A 24,540-nucleotide genomic window follows, 5' to 3' on the forward strand; every position below is an offset into this window, starting at 1 on the left:
CCCCCCCCCCCCCCCGAGCACTGCTTTACCGCGTTATAGCCGAATTCGTGTTATATCGGGTCGCGTTATATCGGGATAGAGGTATAGTTCTATTTTTGACCTTCCTCTGAATTGAGAAACTGATTACACTAAGTCTATCATAGTTGGAAGTTTAATTTGCCCATGCATAATTTTAAAGAAAAATCTTGATATGCAAGCACAATCTATACTATAGCAGAACAACAGGGAGTCCTACACTTATGTTGATAGCCCAGATGAACTAACTCATTTGGAAAACTAGTTCCAGAGGGACAGTAGTGTAAAACACTTTGTACCTTGTTAAACATTTTAGGGAAAAAAGGGAAACTGCAGCTACAGCTGAAAGAACAGTTCCAAATTAGGCAACTTTTTGCATGCTAAAAATTATGAAAAGGCAGCTCTACTATTTTGAAGCACTACGTTACAGTTAAGTTCAAGACATATGCAGCAACCATTAATGATGGATTTACACATCAATCACTGGGTATGTAGCACTGTCAAGATGCCTCAATACTATAACTTCCAGTATTAGATGGTACGTCATTAGTGTGCCTGTACAATAAAATGTTTCAATTAGGGCTGTCATTAAAAAAAATTAATCACACTATTAATCACACTGTTAATAATAGAATACCATTTATTTAAATATTTTTGATGTTTTCTACATTTTCAAATATATTGATTTCAAGTGCAACACAGAATACAAAGTGTACAGTACTCACTTTATATTTATTTTTGATTACAAGTATTTGCACTGTAAAAAACAAAAGAAATAGTATTTTTCAGTTCACATAATGCAAGTACTGTAGTGCGATCTCTTTATCATGAAAGTTGAACTTACAAGTGTAGAATTATGTACAAAGAAAACTGCATTCAAAAATAAAACAATGTAAAATTTTACAGCCTGCAAGTCTACTCAGTCCTACTTCTTGTTCAGCCAATCACTCAAAAAAACAGGTTTGTTTACATTTGCAGGAGATAATGCTGCCTGCTTCTTGTTTACAATGTCACCTGAAAGTGAGAAAGGTCTTCTCATGGCACTATTGTAGCTGGCATCGCAAGATATTTACTTGCCAGATGCGCTAAAGATTCGTATGTCCCTTCATGCTTCAACCACCATTACAGAGGACATGCGTCCATGCTGATTATGGGTTCTGCTCGATAACAATCCAAAGCAGTGCGGACCGATGCATGTTCATTTTCATTATCTGAGTCAGATGTCACCAGCAAAAGGTTGATTTTCTTTTTTGCTGGTTCGGGTTCTGTAGTTTCTGCATCGGAGTGTTGCTCTTTTAACACTTCTGAAAGCATGCTCCACACCTCGTCCCTCTCAGATTTTGGAAGGCACTTCAGATTCTTAAACCTTGGATCGAGTGCTGTATCTATCTTTAGAAATCTCAGATTTTGTCAAATCTGCAGTGAAAGTGATCTTAAAACGAACATGTGCCGAGTCATCATCCGAGACTACTATAACATGAAATATATGGCAGAAATGGGAAAAACAGAGCAGGGGACATACAATTCTCCCCCAAGGAGTTCAGTCACAAATTTAATTAATGCATTATTTTTTTAACGAGTGTCATCAGCATGGAAACATGTCCTCTGGAATGGTGGCTAAAGCATGAAGGGGCATACAAATATTTAGCATATTTGGCACATAAATACTTTGCAATGCCGGCTACAAAAGTGCCATGCGAACACTTGTTCTCACTTTCTGATAGCATTGTAAATAAGAAGAGGGCACCATTATCTCCTGTAAATGTAAACAAACTTGTTTGTCTTAGCGATTGGCTGAACAAGTAGGGACAGAGTGTAGCCTCTAAAGTTTTACATTGTTTTGTTTTTGAGTGCAGTTATGTACAAAAAAAAAATCTACATTTGTAAGTTGCACTTTCGCAACAAAGAGATTGCATTACAGTACTCGTATGAGGTGAAGTGAAAAATACTATTTCTGTTTATCATTTTTACAGTGCAAATATTTGTAATAAAAAATAATATACTTGGATTTCAATTACAATATAGAATACAATATATATGAAGATGTAGAAAAACATCCAAAATATTTAATAAATTTCAATTGGTATTCTATTAACAGTGCGATTAAAACGATTAATCGTGATTTTTTTTAATCATAACTAATTTGAGAGTTTATCACGTGAGTTAGCTGCGATTAATCAACAGACCTAGTTTCAATATATTATGCTTGTCAATTTACGAGTCATTTTTACACAACAGATTCATACTGTTCATAAATGTCACCTAATGAATTTCTACTGTTTAAAGAGAAAGCCAAGATGAAGCTGAACTAAACACTGTTAGACTGACCACTTTTTATATTTACAAGTTTATTTCAGTTTTTGCTGTACAAAGGCAGAAGTGCAATTCATTTTGTCAATCTCCATCAGTGACTATCTAAACAGGATACAGATATATACACGAAAGCCATGCCTTTAACTTCATCGTTCACACTAGAATTACATGCGGAGTTGGATGCAAACAGCATCCACACAGTGCAAGGCATAGCTTCAATTTTTCATGATGTTTACTTGTCTTATATTCCTTATGGGTAAGAAAAGCCTTCCAATACTCCAGTTCTTGATTCTAATATTATATTTAACAATCCTGTTTAGTGACAGTGCAGCTTCAGAAATAAAAGTGCATTTCTTTATTATCTATATTCTTGTAGGACCATGTTTTGGTGTTTTGTTCCAGATGTAGCTTTAAAGAATCTTCATTTTGTGAAGTAATTTCTTGTCCATATTTGTTATTCAAATTATTTAATAAAAACAGTAAAAAAACAAGGCCATTTTCCCCAAACACTGCAGATTACGCACAAGTGTAGAAACAAAGCTCCTAAAAATGGATCCTTGAATTGCCTTCTTTTAGACTGAAGCAATTGAAGATAATTGTGTGAAAGCACTCAACAACTGAATTATTCCCATTTTAAGTTTGAAAAACATTTGAGAGTATTACTAGTTTAGCATATTCATAGTTCCAAGTGGCTCTCTTAGGGAATTCTGCAGCGCAGATATTCATGATAATCTGCTCAGGACTCGGCGTTCTAATGGTTCTTCACCCTTCAAGTTGATTTAGAAGATCTCACTCTAGAAGGGAAGTGAAAAAAAGATAACCATTCATATTTATGAAAGCTAAGGTATGGTAGAATAAAAAAAAGTACTGCATCTACATGTGATCTTATTGTGCTATACACTAATCTAGAAACTTTACACATATGCCCTTTAAAAATTCAGGTGTAATCCAGGGTACCAAATGACACTATAAAATGGTTCTATTGCCTCTCACCGTTAAGATCACTCCTTTGATACTGAAAAACAAAGGGTGGGGAGGCGCTAGGACAGTGGTACTTAAACCAGGGAAACAAAAAAAGATGTGGTCACATGACATGAAAGAGCATGTAAATCTTGATAGGCACAAAAAACCAAGGAAGTGGGGGGGGGGGGAACTAGGCAGATACAAGAAGTGTTATTCTTTAAAGCTGATCCTACATTTGAACAGTTTATACAGACAAGCAGTAGTTACACAAGAACTGCTAACATGAAGCATGACTGCTTATGTAAGTAAAATAATGAACTAATTCATGCTGTGCTTTACAACTTAAACTGCTAATAGAGGTTTCCCAAACTTTACTAAGAAATGCTTGATACAGAAAAGAATTTATTAATATGTCATATTCAGGGTCGGCTCCAGGCACCAGCTTCTCAAGCAGGTGCTTGGGGCGGCCGTTCCAGACAGGGGCGGCAGTTCCAGGTATTCGGCGGCAATTTGACGGACGGTCCCTCCCTCCGCCTGAGAGTGAAGGACCTCCCGCCGAATTGCCGCCGCAGATCACGATCGCGGCTTGTTTTTTGTTTTGGCTGCTTGGGGCGGCCAAAACCCTGGAGCCAGCCCTGGTCATATTCAAAGATTTCAAAATATTTAGTCTCATCACACCAGTTATTATACTCATTTTGCAAGATGGATAAATGAAGGTAGAGATTACATGATTTGCCCACCACCACTTTGAACGAGCAGTAGAGGAGGGAATTAAACCTAGAAATCCTTACTGCTAGTCTTTTTGTTCTAATAGGACACATTGCTAAGTATTGCCGTGGTTGAAATCAGAAGTGTACTTTAGAATCCTATCTCACATTTAAAAAAAACTGGAATGGCTGATTATTAATTATTTAAGTTATCTTGTAATAGAAATACTCCACAATTCCTCTTTTCCTTGGCACTCTAAGAAGAAATCCAAGACTAACGTATGTAGAAAGGTACAAGACATGAGAATTTTGAGGGAAGTTAGTGATTTTATTGAGCATTGCTGTGGCAAGTAAACAAGAACAGGTCATCCACAGTTTTATACCCACACTAGTTACAGAAATCCTGGGCTCCTTTATGTTTAAAAATATTTTCACTCCCTATGGAAGACAATTAACTTCCTATAACTACATACTGTAAGCTACAAATCTATGACCTCTTTACACTGACTTTTGAAAAGGGTTAACAACTCATCCCTCTAGGATTAGCTCCACAAAAAACACAGGAGATACTTTATAAGGAAAAACTATTGCATTAGGATTATGTCAACACAAAGACGGTCAGAAACAGACTAATCACATCACCATGTTGCTATTCCACAAGTGGCACAAAAACAAAAATCTAAGTGTACACCGGGGAAAGGCAACTACTGCTTTTCAAGTAGCATTGCTGAAAATAAGTCACCTTAACTACTCCCCATACCATATCAAACTACATATCCTGCTTTGTTTGCTTCCAGACAGCAATAACCTGCATATATGACTGGTTATCTTGCATCTCTACTGGTGAAGACAGACACATCTGCTCTCACTTGAATGAGCTATTGAGTTAGTGGTCAAGTTTTCCTGTTTTGTCAACTGTGTAAGATTCTGTAGCAGGGCATGTTACATCTAATCACAGAACAGCAGGGCACCAGATTATATTATACAGTAGTGTTACACAAATCTAAATATGTATATGTAACAAGTAGAGCAGAGCAAATAACTGATTTTTTCAGTTCACCCAGTGTTCCGTAATAAATAAATAAAATTAAGTTAAAAAAAAAATTAGTTTGAGTCAAAGTGAATCCAAAGATTCTAAAAAGTTTCAGCGAATCAAGAAGTCCATTCTGGGATGAACAAAACACGTTTGACCTGAAATGCTTTGTTTCCAGCAATATTAAAGGGCCAGATTCACTAAACATCAAGAAGAGGAGGCGCCTTCCTTATAACTTTTAACCCAGTAGTTAGGGGACTCACACCACCAGGCTATGTTCACTCTCTCTCCGACTCAAGTATGTTATACAAAGTGGAACAGCTTCAACAGGAGAGAGACTTGCCCCAGAACACACTGTAGCTTGCTGGTTAGGGCATGATCCGGTGAGGTAGAAGACTCAATCCAAATCCTTGCCCCGTATCAAGCAATGGAGATAACTGAACCCAGGCCTTCCACATCCCTGGTGAGTGCCCTAAGCATTGGGCTAAAAGTTATAAGGAGGAACCCACCGCCAGCTGTTTTCTGAATGGGACCTACGTTCCCTTGCGAATCTATCCCAAAAGTTTTTTGGACTAAACTATTCAATTAATGTGTGTCAAATTTGAAAACAGTTTCAGGTCAACAAAAAAAAACATTTTCCAACAAATAAACTATTCATCCAAAAGATTTTGCACAGCTCTAGTAACGAGGGCTAAAGTTGGTTCTGAAATATTTTTCGTATGCTGAGAATTTAGCCCACTTTAAAAATTACACACGTTTCAGGGGGATTAGAAGTGTTTAACCAGCTCAATTTATCAGAATGATACAATACATATTTCACAGTAGTTTGTCTTATGTTGATAAATGCCTTTCTTCCATTTAAATTTCTCACATACCTTCATCGAGAGGTACTGAGGATTTAGTTTCTGATGTCAGAGTATCCATATCTTCAAAAGTTTTGGCACCTGGGTTATTTTGCTCCACTTCACATAAATATACATCAATGGGTCCCTTTGTGCTCTTTATACGTACTTCTATACAATCCTGTAAAACAGATGTAATATATTCAAAATCAGAAGAAATTTATAGATTAAGCCAAACTAATTTTTACTTCAAGTATTTTGCATATATTTTAACACAAATTAACATACAAGAACAGGTCCAGATATAGGAGGGACATTTTAACTTTAATAGACTTTAATTAAGCCATGTAAAGGTTCTTTAGTTCTTGGTAAATTGATAGGGTTACCTATGAAGCTGCCATATTGAATGACACCGATTAAATAATGTAATTAAGCAACAGAACAATTCTGTGCACTAGAAGGGTTTTGTTTTGATGAGGGTCTATCCAATGTGAAGAACTATTTTTTTTTAGTTGGTCATTTTCAACAGGCCATGTTGATAAATGACTGAATTTTATTACACTGTTAAAAACAGAGGTAGCAAAAGTGATGAGTTTAGGGTCAATGTGACAATTGAATAGCTCAAAAGTGTCAGTGTTGGCAAAAATTTTACTGCTAGCACAATCAGTAAGGCAGAACAAATTTCATAAACTGCTATATCAACACCCCCAGTAGATAATATCAGCAATGTAATGGGCTTTCAAGAACCAAAGGCAAAGGACACCAAATCACCCCAAGACATTAATCAAAAAAACGATTTAGGCATAAACATTATAGGAAAACAAGTTCCAGAACTATTTTTTCCCCAGAGACAAGTGCATTGTAATAGGAAAAAAAATCAAATATGCATGAAAATTTTACAGTATGTTGTTCTAGCTTTCTAAACAATTACAGTCAGGGCTGGTAGCACCTCTTAGTAAGGTTGCCTGAAACTTTCCATTATAAGCCCCTGTTTTCAGTTGCTTATAAAACTGTGCCTAACGAACCATTTAGGCTGAAAATTTCCATGTTAGGCATCTACCTCAGGAGGAATCATTTTGGAAAATTTCAGCCAAGGCAGTTTACAGCTGTTTCCAAGAATGAAAGTAGGGAAAAACACACTGCCAGACATTTTTAATATAGCCAAAGCAATACGTTCTTTGAAAAGCTGTAGCTCCCTGATGCTAAGCAAGTTAGTGAGACCAAGCTTGTCAGAGATCATCACTAATTGTGTGTTCCTCTTTTTTGATTGCCTGACTTGACACCCTGGGATTTGATTTGCTTAAGTGCTGCATGCTCACAGCTGCAACCGAAGTCAACAGGAGCTGTGCTTTGAACATATAAAGTTCTATATAGTGTTAAGTTAAATCAGGTCTAGGAATCTCAAATTGGGTAGTAGTGTATGCTTGTAAACCTAATCTCTGTGCCTAAGTTCTCCATCTGTAAAATAGGGGATGTTAATCATACCTCATCTCAAGGTGTGTTGTTAAAATAAATTAATTTGTGAAGCATTCAGGCAATTTAGCAATGAGCATCTTAGAAAAGCCCACACAAATTAATAATTCTGTTTCCAGAGCAAGGTTTAAGTGAATACCATCTATCCTTTGCACTGACTGAGGTAGATACACTGTGGAGAAAAATAGTATGTGATCATACAATTGAAGATCATAATGCTTATGCACAATGGGACCAAATTCAGGCTATATAAGGAACCTTAAAGGTGAGATTTCTTAACAATGCTTGATTTTGCAATCTTAATCTTTTTTTAACATAGAAAATTAAAGAAGCAGAGTATAACTTGCATAGAAAACTTTCTCCTACTCTGGCTTCAAATGCTCCTTTTTTACCCCTTTTCACCTTTAAAAACAGATGCATCTTGCACATAGTCTGTTCTATTCAGAACTTGGAATAAAGAATTTTCAGATGAAATCAGCACGTGTACCTCAGCAAACACATACATGCCCAAAGTCACAATATTTTTGCGATTTGTAACAAAAATAAACTACGTCATTTTTTTAGGCCAGAAGGAACCATTATGATCATCTAGTCTGACTTCCTATATAACAGGACAGTAAACGACCAGAGAGGTACTTTTCACTAGCAATTATAATAATCTTCTCCTGAAAAAATTCTAGAATGATCTCACTTGCCTAGATTTTACAATCTATTTATACTTAGGAGTTTGTACTAAACCCTGTAAAGTACTGTATAAGCTTCTTTATTCAATTCCCCCTCAAACTCAAATACCGAATGAGGTAGCTTGGGCATCAGTTACAGATGCTCCCTCATCCCCAGCAAAAGTGAAGTGGTAATCTATGATATAGTATTTTCCTAGTCTAGGCAATAAGAGTCACTATCTTAAAAGCGAAGACTGTCCTCACACACTTTTATACCAAACATTATAGCAGGTAGCTTTGTTTTATGAAACGTATCAGATAAGAATGCCAATATTATATAATACCAATATTAATTTCTGTAAGTGAAAAATCAACTGCTCTTCTTGCAAACTCTAATTCTAAAAATGTAGTTGCTTTAGAGTGAAAAAAAGCAATACTTACTTCTTTAGGAGCTGGTATTTCTAGTTTTGTTTCTTCTGGAGCTTTGATTGCCATAACAATCTGTTCTTGAAAGGCCTTAATGCTATGAATATCTTGATATGTCACATAAGCTAGTGTACACATAAGTCAAGGATTCTATAAGGAAATCTGTTAACTGTTTTAAGAAGAAGGTATGGCTGTTAACTTGTGATATAATTACTTTCTGATATCTTTCAAGGAATGGACAAGTTTCACTGGTTATTGTCTGAAAATGAATTTATTTAAGCACCAGACTTTTTTCTAGTTAGCCTTCTGCCTAGAGGCAAGCATAGAATGAGAATCTTAGGTGATATTCCCAATTTTCATGTTTAGTGTTCAACTCGTGTCTCAATTACAAAACTACTTTTCATTTGTCAAAGCTTGCCTATGAGATAGGACTACTAAATGCAAATATTCATAATTACTACAGTGACAGTGTTCCTTTAAGACTGCTCCGTCAACTTTTAGCCTCTGCAGTTTAGGCTATATAGACATATATCTGCAAATGTAAGTTTCTTTGGGACCAGTAATTCCAAGTATTACTTGCCCTGTACTAAAGCATGAGGAAGAAGGCAGTGAATTCCACCTCTTACTCGCCATTCTAAATTTCCATCACTAACTGCTTGGCGCCAGTAGCCAAAGTAACTGATGCAGGAATTAAAAGGATATTTTGTGTTTTCTGTGTCATCCGTTAATTCAAACAACTGGTGAGCACAGTCTTTAATTAATTCATCCAGAGCTTCTTCCATTGCTGATAAGTCAGAAAGTTCATCTCTAAGCTTTTGTTGCTCTGATGCCTTTCCAGCAATCTGATCGAGATCAGATCCTCTAAAAGAATATGAAAGTTATCAAGAACATTATTTAAAGCTTATATTTATAAATAAAGTGTAATACAAAATACTTAAACATTTTTTCACTTTTAAAAAAGCGTAGCTAAAATGTTGAAAGCTTTTTGGTCAAACTATTATTTTTAGTTTCTTGTAGTCAGTTAAAAAAAAAACCCTTCACAATTGCTTCATTTCCTGATATTAGAAAGTTAAAAGCATCCTATAATTACAGACTGTATTAATTATACAGTGCAATTTAAGAGGCTGTACCATCTCATTTATGAAAGTTACTGCAAAACACTAATGAAGCTAAAACACATGTTCACAATTAGGTCAAAGTTAGGTCAAACAACATTATACAAAGCATTTTTGCAAATGTAAGTTAGAAATTTCGAAGCCAACTCACACCCACTGGATAAGATTCTTAGATCTTTTCTGAATTAGGTGGATTCCATCCAATACATTGGTGATGTCATATACTCTTCGTTTTCGTACCCCCAGAGTTGTTGCTACTTCATTCAAATCAAGAACACCATCTGGAGCAGTTTTGACAAGATCCATGAATTTTCGGGTCAAGTAAACCAGGGATGCATCAAAACGAGGCTTTGTGACTTTCAGGGTTTCTGTAAAGGTTTGATATCGTATCATTTAGTATTAATCCTTGCAGCTCTGTTCAAAGCATTGTCATAATTTTCCAATATACAATGCTTATGAAAAGTGTTATATTAGCACAGGAGGTTGAAGTTTTGTTCTATATCAGTACAAGTCGTAAAGAAAGCTGTCCATCCAATATGCCTTAATTAATTTGCAGAAGTTTTATCTAGAAAGCTAAAAGGTATCTCCATGCCTTTTAAATTCTTGACATTAGACTTCCAACAAGGATATCAACTGTGATATGAACATCTGTATAAGTAATTTTACAAACTGGTTGGTTACTAAACAGCCATGATGATATCTTTTGTTTAAAATAGTCCTGTTGCCAATTACAAGCCTGTAATCAAGAGATAAAAGATTGTCTGAATGGCACCTACCTATGCCATCTGGTCCCTCACTTAAATAGAACAAAATTAAAAGTTGCTTATTATGTCTGCACATAGGAGCCATTTAACAAGTTCACAAAGGAAAAAGTAAACTAGACCACCCAGTTTTCAAACAGCTGTAATTATATGAATATCAATTACTACAATTAACTTAAATTCAATCACTGGCCAATTTGCGCCTCCATTTCATTTAATCAAAACACCAGGTACAAAATCTTTTTTTAAGAACTCCAGCTGCCTTTTGATCTTTCAGAAAGAAGAGATTAATTCAGACATTGACCAGAGAAAACTATTTAATCAACAGAAAGTTTTCTTTTTTCCCCTCCTTTGCATGACAACTAAGAAAAGGTGCTAATAACTTGTAGGGGGAAGTTACCCCGTTGGGAGAAAGGTTTTTTATGCTGTGTTTTCCAGGTGATTTTTTTTTTTTTTTTTTTTTTTAGGGGAAGTGGAATTAATTTGGAAATGTTTTGCTTCTGACTGTGAGAAAGGTTGTTTAAACTGAGGTTATGTCTACACTGCAGATGACTGTCAGCACAGTTATATTGGTCAGGGGTCACACTTATGCCAGCAGAAGTCTGTAGTGTAGATGCAGTCATACCAGCAAAATTGCACTTTACCAATATGTAGCACAGCTTTGCTTGTATAGCTGTGACCACAGCACTACACAGCAGCATCCCCTTGCCTTGCGGACGACAGATGGTGCAGTATGACTGGTAACCGTCATCGTCGTCCCGTGGGTGCTCCTGGCTGGCCTTGGTAAGGTCGGTCGGGGCGCCTGGACAAAAAGGGGAATGACTCCAGGTCATTCTCTTCTTTAAGTTTTGTGTAATGGAGATTCAGTCCTGCCTGGAATATCATGCCAGCTGGAGGCTTCTGCCTCAGGCTGCTCTCCCAGTCAGCAGCACTGCGCGGTCGCACCTACCCCAGCCTACCCCTTGCTCCCAGGGCTCATAATCAGATACTCAGACCTCTACATTTTGCTGCAAATAAAAAAATAAAGCTGCCGTTTAGAACTGTCCCCCAACATACATATCCTGGGACATTTTGTATTTTACCAGTGTCAACCAAAGGCCTACACACAAATGGAGATTCAGTCCTGCCTGTGCTTCTATCCTAGTGCTTATCACAGATTCCCATTTTCAGCTATAGGCTGAGCAAGTACAGAATGGTGGTTCACTTGACTTCGCTGTAAGCCAACCGCCCCGCCCCCCTTTGATCTCTGCTTGCAGAGGCAATAAAGTAAGTGTTTCAAATTCATGCATTCTTTATTACTTCATCACACAAATGGGGGGATAACTGCCAAGGTAGCCCAGGAGGGAAGCAACGGGTGGTGTTGTTGTAGGGGCACCCCCTAGAATGGCATGCAGCTCATCATTTCTGCGGAAGTCGACGCTAGCCTCGGTACATGGACGCACACCGCCAAATTAATGTGTTTAGTGTGGCCGCATGCACTCGACTTTATACAATCAGTTGCCAAAAACTGAATTCTGTAAATTCGGAGTAATCCCGTAGTGTAGACATACCCTATGGGTCCAAGAGTCCTTTGAGAGTATATGGAATCAAGACCTACCTCAGTCTATCTGTAAAACACTGAAGGTGCGCCACAGGCCTAAGAGGCTCTCTTACTGGTTCTCTCTATAGATCAGATGTTTCAAATATTGTACCACTATAGGGTGCACTCCAGTCCAGGTTTTACAGCCCAAGAGTATCTGAAATTTGATTTAAAGAACAAAACAAAACAAAACACACCTATGGGCCAAATTCTCCACAGTCCACTAACTTCAATTGAGTTGCATGGCATGTAACTCATAGCAGAATTTGTCCCATATATTCCTTAATTTGTACAACTAAACTACCAATTTCTGTCCCTGATTCTGTTAAGACTATGCCTACTTCAGGTTTGACTTAATAAATCTTAAGATTTTTTAATTGAAATTTTCCAGTATTAATGAGACACATTTGTCCTTAGTTTGCATGACATCTTTATAGTATATTATTTATTCCATTCCTGTAAGGTTGTATACCTTGTATATCAGAACGGCAGAGATCCAATCACGACATCAAATTAAACTAAACAGCCAAAAAAAATTGTAAGTACACCAGAAGCAGGAAGCCTACCAAACAATCAGTGGGGCCACTGGACGATCAAGGTGCTAAGAGAGCACTCAAGGAAGATAAGACCATTGTGGAGAAACTAAATGAATTATTTGCATCAGTCTTCACTGCAGAGGATGTGAGGGAGATTCCCACACCTTCTTTTTAGGTGACAAATCTGAGGTACTGTCCCAGGCTGATGTGTCAACAGAGGAGGTTCTGGAACAAATTGATAAATTAAATGGTAATAAGCCTCCAGGTCCAGATGGTATTCACACAAGAGTTTTGAAGGAACTCAAATATGAAACTGCAGAACTACTAACTGCGGTATGTAACCTATCACTTTAATCAGCTTCTGCACCAGATGACTGGAGGATAGCTAATGTGACACCAATTTTTAGAAAAGGCTCCAGAGTCAATCCTTGCAATTATAGGCAACTTCGGTACCAGGCAAATTGGTTGAAACTATAGTAAAGAACAAAATTGTGAGGCACATGGATGAACATGACTTGTTGGGGGAAGAGTCAACATGGCTTTTATAAAGGGAAATCACATCTCACCAATCTATTAGAATTCTTTGAGGGGAGGTCAACAAACACGTGGACAAGGGTGATCCAGTGGATATAGTGTACTTGGACTTTCACAAAGCCTTTGACAAAGTCCCCCACTAAAGGTTCTTAAGCAAATTAAGCAGTCATGGGATAAAAGGGTAGGTCCTCTCATGGATCAATAACTGGTTAAAAGATAGGAAACAAAGGGTAGGAATAAATGGTCAGTTTTCACAATGAAGACAGGTAGTGGGGTGCACCAGGGATCTGTACTGGGACCAGTGCTGTTCAACATATTCATAAATGATCTGGAAAAAGAAGTAAACAGTGAGGTGGCAAATTTGACAGATGATACAAAATTACTTAAGATAGTTAAGTCCAAAGCAGAGTGCAAAGAGTGACAAAGAGATCTCACAAAACTGGGTGACTGGGCAACAAGATGAAATTCAGTGTTGATAAATGCAAAGTAATGCACATTGGAAAACAATCTCAACTATACATACAAAATGATGGGGTCTAAATTAGCTATTACCACTCAAGAAAGATCTTGGAGTCATTGTGGATAATTCTCTGAAAACATCCACTCAATGTGCAGCAGCAGTCAAAAAAATTAACAGAATGTTAGGAACCACTAGGAAAGGGATAAATAGTAAGACAGAAAATATCATAATGCCACTATATAAAACCATGGTATGCCCACACCTGGAATACTTCATGCAGTTCTGGTTGCCCCATCTCAAAAAGATATTAGAGTTGGAAAAGGTACAGAGAAGAGCAACAAAAATTATTAGGGATATGGAACAGCTTCCATACAAAGAGATATTAATAAGACTGGGACTTTTCAGCCTGGAAAAGAAATGACTTAGGGGGGACATGGAGATCTATAAAATCATGAATGTGTGGAGAAGGTGAATAAGGAAGTGTTATTTATTCCTTCACATAACACAAGAACCAGGGGTCATCCAACGAAATTAATAGGGAGCAGATTGATACCAGTCAGCTGTGTTCTTGGGGAACCAGGGCGCAGTATCCAGCCTGACTCATGAAAGACACCCCCCCTCCCCCACCAGCCTCTGCTTGAACCAAAACTGATCAGAGAAAAGACTTGCAGAGAGCAGTAAAGGGCGTTGGGAGACACACCTAGACCCCTCCTGACAAGGGTGACAAGAACAAAGGCAACTCCCCTAGACTCATCTGCATGAAAGATGGGAGAGGTATCTCCATTAGCATACAGAATGGAGAACAGAGAACCGCACACCGCACTGAACTCTGGGACCAGAAAAGCAGGGAAGCACTGCATCATGGGGGATCTCTGCTCCAGATGTTAATGAACCTACGCCTGCACACACCCAGCTCAGCAATTATCAGACCAATTCTAGTAATTAATCCTTGATTGATATCCTAAATACTGAAACAGCCTAATTGTATTGTGAGCTCCCTGGAAGAAAACACCATCCATAGCCAAGTGATCAGCTCCTATTGTCTAGCCTAAAGAAAACCCTCCAGTCATCAGTTTACCCATAAACAAATCTAGTGTTCTCCCTTGAACCATTGTTGTTTCTCTACAAAAACCCCTACCTATGTTTAAGTAAGTGTTCTGATGCATGGATCAAAACTCTGCATCAGTTCCACTGGGATTTCATCTTCTCCTGACTGATCATGCTGGGGGCTCTGCCAGTCTCCAGCACTCAGGACCCTGAGCTACGATCACCTGGGAACCCCGACCAATTCAAGCTTCAGGGAGCGGTGAGATCCCTCTCTCTCTGTTTTCTTTTCTACCTCAGGTATTAACCTTTAATAGTGTTGGTTTAGGCTCTCCTTGTGTAGTTATCACTATTATTCAATAAATAACTTTTATGGTTAAGCTGGTTGCTTCTCTCTCTGAACTTTACTCTTTCGTGTTTCTAGCTTCCCCATTTACTCTGCAGCAATGCTTCTTTTATCTAAGCTAAAGATCCTTGTAGCACCCAAATATACTGTGGGGTTTGCTCATCATGTGGGTTACCTACCAGTACAATTGTGATGTGAAAGTGGGGTTAGGGACGTGCTGAATCTGTGACATACGAGGGTGGCAGCTTGGAAGTGCTGCTTGACGCAGACTACCGAGTCCAGGGGCATATAAGGGCGGCAGCTTGAAAGTGCTGTTTGACACAGTCCGCTGAGTACACGGGCATATAAGGGTGGCAGCCTGGAAGTGCTGTTCGACCCAGCCTGCTCAGGCTTAGGCCTGGTCTACCCTATGAGTTTAATTCGAATTTAGCAGCGTTAAATCGAATTAACCCTGCACCCGTCCACACAACGAAGCCATTTATTTCAAAATAAAGGGCTCTTAAAATCGATTTCTGTATTCCTCCCCGACGAGCGGAGTAGCACCGAAATCGATATTGTCATTTCAAATTAGGGTTAGTGTGGCCGCAATTCGATGGTATTGGCCTCCGGGACCTATCCCACAGTGCACCATTGTGACCGCTCTGGACAGCAATCTGAACTCGGATGCACTGGCCAGGTAGACAGGAAAAGCTCCGCGAACCTTTGAATTTCATTTCCTGTTTGCCCAGCACAGGTGACCACAGAGAGCTCATCAGCACAGGTAACCATGCAGGCCGATAATCGAAAAAGAGCACCAGCATGGACCGTACGGGAGGTACTGGATCTGATCGCTATATGGGGAGAGGATTCAGTGCTAGCAGAACTTCGTTTGAAAAGACGAAATGCCAAAAATTTTGAAAAAATCTCCAAGGGCATGATGGAGAGAGGCCACAATAGGGACTCAGAGCAGTGCCGCGTGAAAGTCAAGGAGCTCAGACAAACCTATCAGAAAACAAAAGGAGGCAAACGGTCGCTCCGGGTTAGAGCCGCAGACATGCCGCTTCTACGCTGAGCTGCATGCAATTCTAGGGGGGGCCGCCACCACTACCTCACCTCTGACCGTGGATTCCGAGGCGGGGGTAATCTCATCAGCCACACCTGAGGATTCTGCGGACGGGGAAGAGGAGGAGGAGGACGAGCTTGCGGAGAGCACACAGCACTCCATTCTCCCCAACGGCCAGGATCTTTTTCTCAGCCTGACTGAAGTACCCTCCCAAGCAAGTACCCAAGACCATGACCCCATGGAAGGGACCTCAGGCGAGCTTACCTTTTAAAATATAAAACATGGTTTAAAAGCAAGCGTTTAATGATTAATTTGCCCTGAGGACTTGGAATGCATTCGCGGCCAGTACAGCTACTGGAAAAGTCTGTTAACGTGTCTGGGGATGGAGCAGAAATCCTCCAGGGACATCTCCATGAAGCTCTCCTGGAGGTACTCCAAAAGTCTTTGCAGAAGGTTTCTGGGCAGTGCAGCCTTATTCCGTCCACTTGACCACGCCATGCTAGTAGCAAGTAATCTGGTATCGTTGCATGACAAAGCCTGGCAGCGTATGGTCCCGGTGTTTGCTGGCATTCAAGCAACATCCGTTCTTAATCTCGCTGTGTAATCCTCAGGAGAGTGATATCGCTCATGGTAACCTGGTTGAAATACGGGAATTTAATTAAGGGGACAGAGGTGGCTGAAAAGAAATCCTTCCCTGTAGTAAGCCAAGCGCCCGGGGGAGAGGGGGGGGGGCCGGGCACGATTGGCGCTGAGCTTTTCACGTGCGGCTAGCAGGGATCTTCCCTGATACCAGCCATGCGGTGGGGAGAAGGATAAAGCGATCATTCCAGAGAATTGGATGCGGGGGGGGGGGGGGGGGAGTTTGTTTTCTGCTGCTGAAGGTTAACAGGAAAACTGCAGCACTCAACAAGCTTTGCTTGGTATGTGGGAAAGGAGGGTGCAGAAGCCAAAAGACAATGGCTTACCATGGCCGCATGCAAGCCGAATTCTGTTGCCCGGACCTGTGTCTGTGATCTGTAGCAGCAAAGCCACAGGCACTCAATATTAAGAGGCAAAATGCGGCCTTGCACAGAAATCACATGTGCTATGTAATGTGAATAGTGTTGTTCACCGTGAAAGAGTATAAGCATTGTTCTGTAAAATGTATCTTTTTAAAAAATTCTCTCCTTTTTTCCCTCCCTCCAGCAGCTGCAAATTTTTCAAGCCTCCCTCCTCCGTCCCGAAGGCTATCTCAGATAAGGCGTTGGAAAAAGAGAACGCGAGACGAGATGTTCGCGGAAATCATGGAATCCACCCGCAATGAAAGAGCTCATCTGAATGAGTGGAAGGGCACGGTTTCAAAGTATAGGAAAGATGCCAGTGAACGTGAGGACATGAGGGACCAACGTGAGGAGAGGAGAGACGCTCGAGATGAGAGGTGGCGGCAGGAAGATCAGAGGAGGCAGGATGCAACGCTGGGGCTGCTGCGTGAGCAAACAGACATGCTCCGGCGTCTGGTGGAGCTTCAGGAATGGCAGCAGGATCACAGACTGCCGCTGCAGCCCCTGTATAACCCACCTCCCCCCTCCCCATGTTCCATAGCCTCCTCACCCAGACGTGTAAGAACGTGGGGGCGGGGGAAGCTGTGCACCCTCCCATTCCACCCCAAGCAAAAAGCTGTCATTATTTTAACCTTTTTTTAGTGGCCTTTTCCTTCCCTCTGATCCTCCTCCCAAACCCCACCCAGGCTACCTTCTCAGTTCTCTCCCTCTTTTTATAATCAATTAATAAAGAATACATGATTTTTAAACAATAGTGACTTTATTTCCTTTGAAAGCAAGCTGTGATCGAAGGGGGAGGGTGGGTTGCCTACAGAGAATGAGTCAATAAAGGGGGCAGGTTTTCATCGAGAAACAAACAGAACTTTCACACGGTAGCCTGGCCAGTCATGAAACTGGTTTTCAAAGCTTCTCTGATGCGCCGCACTTCCTGATGTGCTCTTCTAATCGCCCTGGTGTCTGGCTGCGCGTAATCAGCAGCCAGGCGATTTGCCTCAGCCTCCCGCCCCGCCATAAAGGTCTCCCCCTTACTCTCACAGATTGTGCAGCACACAGCAAGCAGCAATAACAATGGGGATATTGGTTTGGCTGAGGTCTGAGCGAGTCAGTAAAGTGCGCCAGCGACCTTTTAAACAGCCAAATGCACATTCCACCACCATTCTGCACTTGCTCAGCCTGTAGTTGAACAGCTCCTGACTCCTGTCCAGGCTGTCTGTGTATGGCTTCATGAGCCATGGCATTAATAGGTAGGCTGGGTCCCCAAGGATAACTATAGGCATTTCAACATCCCCAACGGTTATTTTCTGGTCCGGGAAGTAAGTCCCTTGCTGCAGCCGTTTAAACAGAGTAGTGTTACTGAAGACGCAAGCATCATGAACCCTTCCCGGCCAGCCCAAATTGATGTTGGTGAAATGTCCCCTGTGATCCACCAGTGCTTGCAGCACCACTGAAAAGTAACCCTTGAGGTTTATGTACTGGGTACCCTGGTGCTCCGGTGCCAAGATAGGGATATGGGTTCCATCTATCGCCCCACCACGTTAGAGAATCCCATTGCAGCAAAGCCATCCACTATGGCCTGCACATTTCCCAGAGTCACTACCTTTCGTAGCAGCAGCTCAATGATTGCTTTGGCTACTTGCATGACAGTAGCCCCCACAGTAGATTTGCTCACTCCAAATTGATTCCTGACTGACCGGTAGCTGTCTGGCGTTGCAAGCTTCCACAGGGTTATTGCCACTCGCTTCTCAACTGTGAGGGCTGCTCTCATCCTGGTATTCTGGCGCTTCAGGGCAGGGGAAAGCAAGTCACAAAGTTCCATGAAAGTGCCCTTACACATGCGAAAGTTTCACAGCCACTGGGAATCGTCCCACACCTGCAACACTATGCGGTCCCACCAGTCTGTGCTTGTTTTCCGGGCCCAGAATCGGCGTTCCACGGATAGAACCTGCCCCATTAACAACATGATCTCCAAAGTGCCGGGACCCGTGGTTTGAGAGAATTCTGTGTCCATGTCCATATCACTCTCGTCACCGCGCTGCCATCGCCGCATCCTCGCCTCGTTTTTCTGGTCCTGGTTCAGCATAAACTGCACGATAATGCGTGAGGTGTTTACAATGTTCATGACTGCTGTCTTGAGCTGAGCGGGCTCCATGCTTGCCGTGGTATGGCGTCTGCTGTGTTCATCCAGGAAAAAAGGCGCAAAACGGTTGTCTGCCGTTGCTTTCATGGAGGGAGGGGTGAGGCTGTACCCCAAACAACCTGCGACAATGTTTTTTCCCCATCAGGCACTGGGATCTCAACCCAGAATTCCAATGGGCGGGGGAGACTGCAAGAAATATGGGATAGCTATGGGATAACTACCCACAGTGGAACGCTCCGGAAATCGACGCTAGCCCCGGTACGTGGACGCACACCACCGAATTAATGTGCTTAGTGTGGCCGCATACATTCGACTTTATACAATCTGTTTCCAAAATTCGAATTCTGTAAATTCGGATTAATCCCGTAGTGTAGACATACCCTTACTCTACTCCGGTACAGTAATTGTGGCATATAAGGGTGACAGCCTGAAAGTGCAGCTTGGCCCAGCCTATTGAGCCCAGGGGCATATAAGGGGGGGGGGGGGGAGGAGAGAGAGAGAGAGAGAGAGAGTGTGTGTGTGTGTGTCTCTCTCTCTCTCTGGAGGAACCCAGCCTTAGGGAACACAGGTCCTGCAGGATAGCTCCAGTGGGAGGGGAATTGCAGAAGGGAGAAGTAGAGCTCCATATGAAAACACACTTGACATGAGCAGCACATTGATAGAATTACAGAAACCCCCTCCCCAGAAGAGTAACCCTAATAAATGAGCATACCGCAAAGTAAAGGGCAAATCTGATAACGAGATTTAAAACAAACAAAAGGAAATATTACTGTAGAACTTATTGCCAGGGGATGATGTGAAGACCAAAACTATAATGGGGTTAAAAAAAGAATTAGATGCATTTCATATTTGATCATCCCTTTCCTATCAGGCCTTATATGCCTGTAGCCCAATTTCCCTGCTCCATTCCAGCATGTCTTCCATAAGGTCAATTAACCATACCTATCTATACCTATGGCCCTATGAAATTCACAGCCATGAAAAACGCATCATGGACTGTGAAATCTGAACTGATCTTTTGTGTGCTTTTACCCTATACTATATAGATTTCACGGGGGAGGCCAGCGTTTCTCAAATTGGGAGTTCTGACCCAAAAGGGAGTTGCGGGGGGGGGGGGGGGGGAGGTGGGTTTAAGGGGGGGGGGGTCACAGTATTGCCACCCTTATTTTTGCACTGCCTTCAGAGCTGGGTAACCGGAGAGTGGCGGCTGCTGGCACTCAGCTGTGAAGGCAGCGCCCTGCCAGCAGCATCACAGAAGTAAGACTGACAATACCATACCATGCCACCCTTACTTATGTGCTGCTGCCTTCAGAGCTGGGCAGCCGGAGAGTGGCGGCTGCTGACAGAGGGTCCAGCTCTGCAGGCTGCAGCGCAAAGGTAAAGGTGGCAATACCATACCATGCCATGCTTACTTCTGCACTGCTGCTGGCGGCAGCTCTGCCTTCAGAGCTGGGCTCCCAGCCAGCAGCCACCACCCTCCAGCTGCCCAGCTCTGAAGGCAGTGCCACCACCAGCAGCTGCGCAGAAGTAAGGGTAGCAGTACTGCAACCCCCCCCCCACACACACACACACACAATAACCTTGTGATCCCCCCATAACTCCTTTTTGGGTCAGGACCCCTACAATTACAACACCATGTAATTTCAGATTTAAATAGCTAAAATCATGAAATTTACAATTTTAAAAATCCTATGCTCGTGAAATTGACCAAAATGAACCAGGAATTTGGTAGGGCCCTATTTATACCCCATCACTATAAGGAGATGGAAAGTGAAAAACAAAATGGTCAGTGATGGGCTGATTATTACTGCTTGCTCAACTGCTGATTTTGCTCCATGCCATCCCTCACTCTGTTTTATACAGATTATAAACAAAAAAGGAGGCAAGTATGTGTACAGTGCCTGGCATTCTTTGGGTAAATACATGAAGTAAGTTTGTGAAGAGAGCAGCAGTTTATTCAAACTCCTCCTCTAACCGCATAAACCTTGAGAAAAAGAAACATGTCTAAATTTGAAGTTCGGGAACTTACTTCTCATTGTCACAAACTGTACCTCATCTTCCATATTAAGGTTGATTGTTGGTGGCTAAAAAAAAACAAAACAAAGCACAAAAAAGGTTAGTATAAGACATGAAATATACATATGGCAAACAGGAAGCTTTCCTGAGTGAAGGTTAGCTTCCCTTCTGTAGAATGGAAGTTTGTGTTAAATAAGTTGTCTTAAGTCTTCAGAGAGCTTCAGTGTTTTTTCTACTGTTCCTAGCTTTGCGTAAGTGTAACCAAGGGAAAATTTAACCATCTGGTTAGATTTCACTCCTGGGATTGAAAACTCTGTAGGGTGAAACTGACAACTGGGCTAGTTTTCACTGTGCTCTGGCTCAAACCTTTCCCAACCAATAGCAGACACAGGCACTTGAGCCACATAGGATTAACATAAAGGCTTGTGGAAGGGGTGAGTAGTGAAGACACCCCCCAAAACTCAACTCCTATGACAACTGCAGATATCAGGAGTTATAAAGGACTGGTGATCCACCCAGGTAGTTGCTATGAGGCACTCAGGTGGGGGAGAGAATGTTCCTGCTTAGCTGGGCCAGGGGTTCGCTCCTCACATAGAAAGCATTAATGGATGCCTTGATCATCTCTCCCTTCACTTCTTGATGGCCCATTACATAGATTATATAATTTAGAACACAGGTCAATATAATTACAATGCAAATAGTTTGACTTCAACTCTTAGGCTAGGTCCACACTACCCGCCCGATTCAGCGGATAGAGATCGATCTTCTGGGATCGATTTATCGCGTCTCATCTGGACGCGATAAATCGATCCCAGAAGCGCTCCCCCGTCGACTGCGGAACTCCTGCTCGCAAAGAGGAGGAAGGGCTGTCGACGGGGGAGCTTGCCTGCGCCGCGTGGACCCGCAGTAAGTAAACTTAGTTCAATCTAGAAAACGTCGACTTCAGCTACGCTATTCTCGTAGCTGAAGTTGCGTTTCCTAGATCGATCCCCCGCCCCAGTGTGGACCAGCCCTTAGGCTGGCAGACTATGCTAGTAGCAGAATTTGTATTAACCCTGGATGTTTTCTGAGCAATGGAATTGCAACAGTGATCCCGCAAGGCCTCCCTCTTTTTCCTGCTACTTCTCTTGAAGTAATGCCACAAAACAAGGGCGTTTATCAAAGTTTCCCCAGTGAAACACCTAAAATTTCCAGCTACCAACCCATGAAAAATGCAGAAAAAAAGCTATCCAGTCAAATTTAGCTCAAGTTTTAGGATTTATAAAAATAAGTTCAAAAAAATCCACAGCAGTTGAAACAGATGTAGCTTTTTTATTTCCGAATGAACAGATCGTGTTTTTAAATCATACTCCCGGGTAACCCACTACATCATCAGCGCAGCAGAACCTGCGAACAAACCCGGGGAGAACGAAGCGGTTTATCTGCAGCAGCGGCCAAGGCGTCCGGAGAGCCAGCGCCGCGCAGAGCAATCAGCAGCGGGCAGCCGCCCTACCCCTTAACGTCATTTAAGCCGCACACCTAAGAAAAGCATCTTTTTTGGCGACTCTGATTTTTAACGCCGCCGCCGCATCCTTCCTTTTCCCGGGGCGCCGGGGGGGGGGTTGGGGGGGGGGGGGAAGGGTCATTTACGGCGCGTGGAGAAAGCCGGACATCGCCCCCATCTCAGGGGTCCCCCGCGCTCTCTGTGCTCGCAGAAGGGGCCAGGGCGCCGCGCAGCCACCAGCCGCTTCCCGCCCTCACTCACCCGCAGCGTGTCCGGGTACAGCGGCCGCAGGCTCTTCCCCTTGGCGGGGGTGGCCATATTAGCTCGGCCCCTCTCCTCCCCGCCCAGCGGTCGGCGTCAAGCCTCTCGCGGCCTGGGACGCTGCTTACAGGCCGCCGCCCACCTGGAGCTGCGAGTCCATGGCCGGGCAAGCGCCGCCCCCCGTCACACCTCTGGGAGGAGCGGGCAGGGCCCGGCTGCGTTGCGATCCGCTCCCCACGCCGGCGGCCGCTGGGCGGGAAAAGCGACTCCCGGCGATGGCGGCGTGAGGCTCCCCGTGTCACTCAGTCCATGGCGCCGCCGCCTCTCGCAGCAAGCCGCTGCCTCCCGCCACAGCCCCCATTCTCCGCCCCTCAGCCTGGCTCCGGCGGCTGGCCTCCCTTACCCACAAGCCTCCGCGAACGGGTGACGCAGGCTGCCCCGTCCCCTGGCTGCACAAACCCCGCCCCTTCCTTGCGGCGCTCGTGAGTGGCGGGCCGGTGAATTCTGAGAGGGCGCTTTTTGTGACGTCATAACCGTCTCGCCAGCCCTGCGGTGGAGGCGCTCGCCTCAGGGCGGGGGACGTTACCCGTCCCTCTCCCTTCCCCTGCGCGGCCGGGTGCGGGGCACGGCGCTGGGCCGACGCCCTAGTGAATCTCAGGGTATTTTCTTTTTTGAAGGGTGAGAGGAGGCAATGGAGGAAAACACCCGTAACCCAAATCCCGCCTGGGCTAAGCCCTGCTGGCCCCAGCCCGTGGGGGGCGCTCTGCAGCCCGACTCCCGTGGGAGAAGCAATTGAAACCGGAGAGAGGCTCTCGAGGCCCCAGGAGCTGTGCTGTACCCCACCCGCTCCCATCTCACTAAACCTTTGGGCCCCTCCATGGCTCTAGGTTTGGAGAAAGCCCCTTCCCAGGCGCCGCCATTGCCCTCTGTGTGGGAGACCAAACAAAGCCCTTTCGTGCGGGGGCACCGTCACCTCCCCCCAGATACTCCTCTCCCCTCCCCTCCCCTCATGATTCAGCAGAGAGATACCTGTGGAGGGACAGGTGTCAAGAGTCAGCAGGTGGTTTCCAGTATGTGTGGTAAGGAGCTCAGCATGCTCAGAATCCTGGACTCCTACAAACGTAGGACTGGAAGGGATCTCGGTAGCTCAGCTAGTCCAGTCCCCTGCACTGAGGCAGGACTAAGTGTTATCTAGACCAGTGGTGCCCAACCTTATTACATAGGAGGGTCACATAAACGTAAGCCCAACCTTGTGTGAGCCAAACAGATTCTACATATTTTAATAGGATTTAAAGTCACATGGATTGATTTATATTTTAAGTTCAGCTTGTTTTGTATGTATTTAAATAGGTTGTTTATAGGTACAGTATTGTGTATTTACACCCTTGTGTAAACTAAACTGATGTAAACATGGTGACAAAATGCTAATGAATTGGCTGTTAGTATATTGTGTTGAAGCAGGCCGTGAGCCTTATGAAATGCTCTGGTTAGCTGTTCATGGCTTGCAGGCTGTAGGTTGGGCACCCTGATCTAGACCATCCCTCAGTGGATAAGGAGAGCCATTGATCACCCTTCTATTTATGACAACCTTTTATGCACTTGAAGATTATGTCCCTCCCAGTCTTCTCTTCCCCAGACTAAACAAACCCATTTTTTTCAGCCTTGCCTTGTAGGTCATGTTTTCTAGAACTTTAATAATTTTTGTTGCTCTTCCCTGTACTTTCTCCAATTGCCCATATTTTTCTTGAAGTG

General features: G+C 42.9%; 1 protein-coding gene across 5 annotated transcripts; it reads right to left on the bottom strand.

Annotated features, from left to right (window-relative positions):
- Window positions 1-2,173: 2,173 nt before the first annotated feature.
- Window positions 2,174-23,910, bottom strand: E2F6 (E2F transcription factor 6). Of its 5 annotated transcripts, none has more exons than XM_026655497.2 (7): window positions 22,789-23,166; window positions 21,058-21,112; window positions 9,707-9,917; window positions 9,137-9,295; window positions 8,450-8,564; window positions 5,907-6,054; window positions 2,174-3,122 (listed from the first exon to the last, which is right to left on the bottom strand). In XM_026655497.2, exons 1-7 carry the CDS (start codon window positions 22,843-22,845, stop codon window positions 3,118-3,120), a joined length of 750 nt encoding a protein of 249 aa, XP_026511282.1. In that variant the 5' UTR covers window positions 22,846-23,166; the 3' UTR covers window positions 2,174-3,117. The 5 variants fall into 5 exon arrangements, with proteins under 5 accessions (XP_026511282.1, XP_026511275.1, XP_026511297.1 ...); XM_026655490.2 differs by having other exon boundaries at window positions 9,701-9,917; XM_026655512.2 differs by lacking the exon at window positions 22,789-23,166 and adding an exon at window positions 23,818-23,910 and having other exon boundaries at window positions 2,175-3,122; window positions 9,701-9,917.
- Window positions 23,911-24,540: the final 630 nt, after the last annotated feature.

This window comes from Terrapene carolina, unplaced genomic scaffold, assembly GCF_002925995.2.
Source record: "Terrapene carolina triunguis isolate 2854851 unplaced genomic scaffold, T_m_triunguis-2.0 Scaffold42, whole genome shotgun sequence".
Classification (NCBI taxonomy): domain Eukaryota; kingdom Metazoa; phylum Chordata; order Testudines; family Emydidae; genus Terrapene; species Terrapene triunguis.

Bases quoted from the DNA above. Each gene is read 5' to 3' on its own strand.
- E2F6 (XM_026655490.2), bottom strand. From the start codon at position 22,845: ATGGCCACCCCCGCCAAGGGGAAGAGCCTGCGGCCGCTGTACCCGGAC. The intron at 21,113-22,788 runs GTGAGTGAGGGC...GTTTTTTTTTAG, and splicing joins TGTACCCGGACACGCTGCGG to CCACCAACAATCAACCTTAA. The intron at 9,296-9,700 runs GTGAGTTGGCTT...ATATTCTTTTAG, and splicing joins AAGAATCTTATCCAGTGGGT to AGGATCTGATCTCGATCAGA.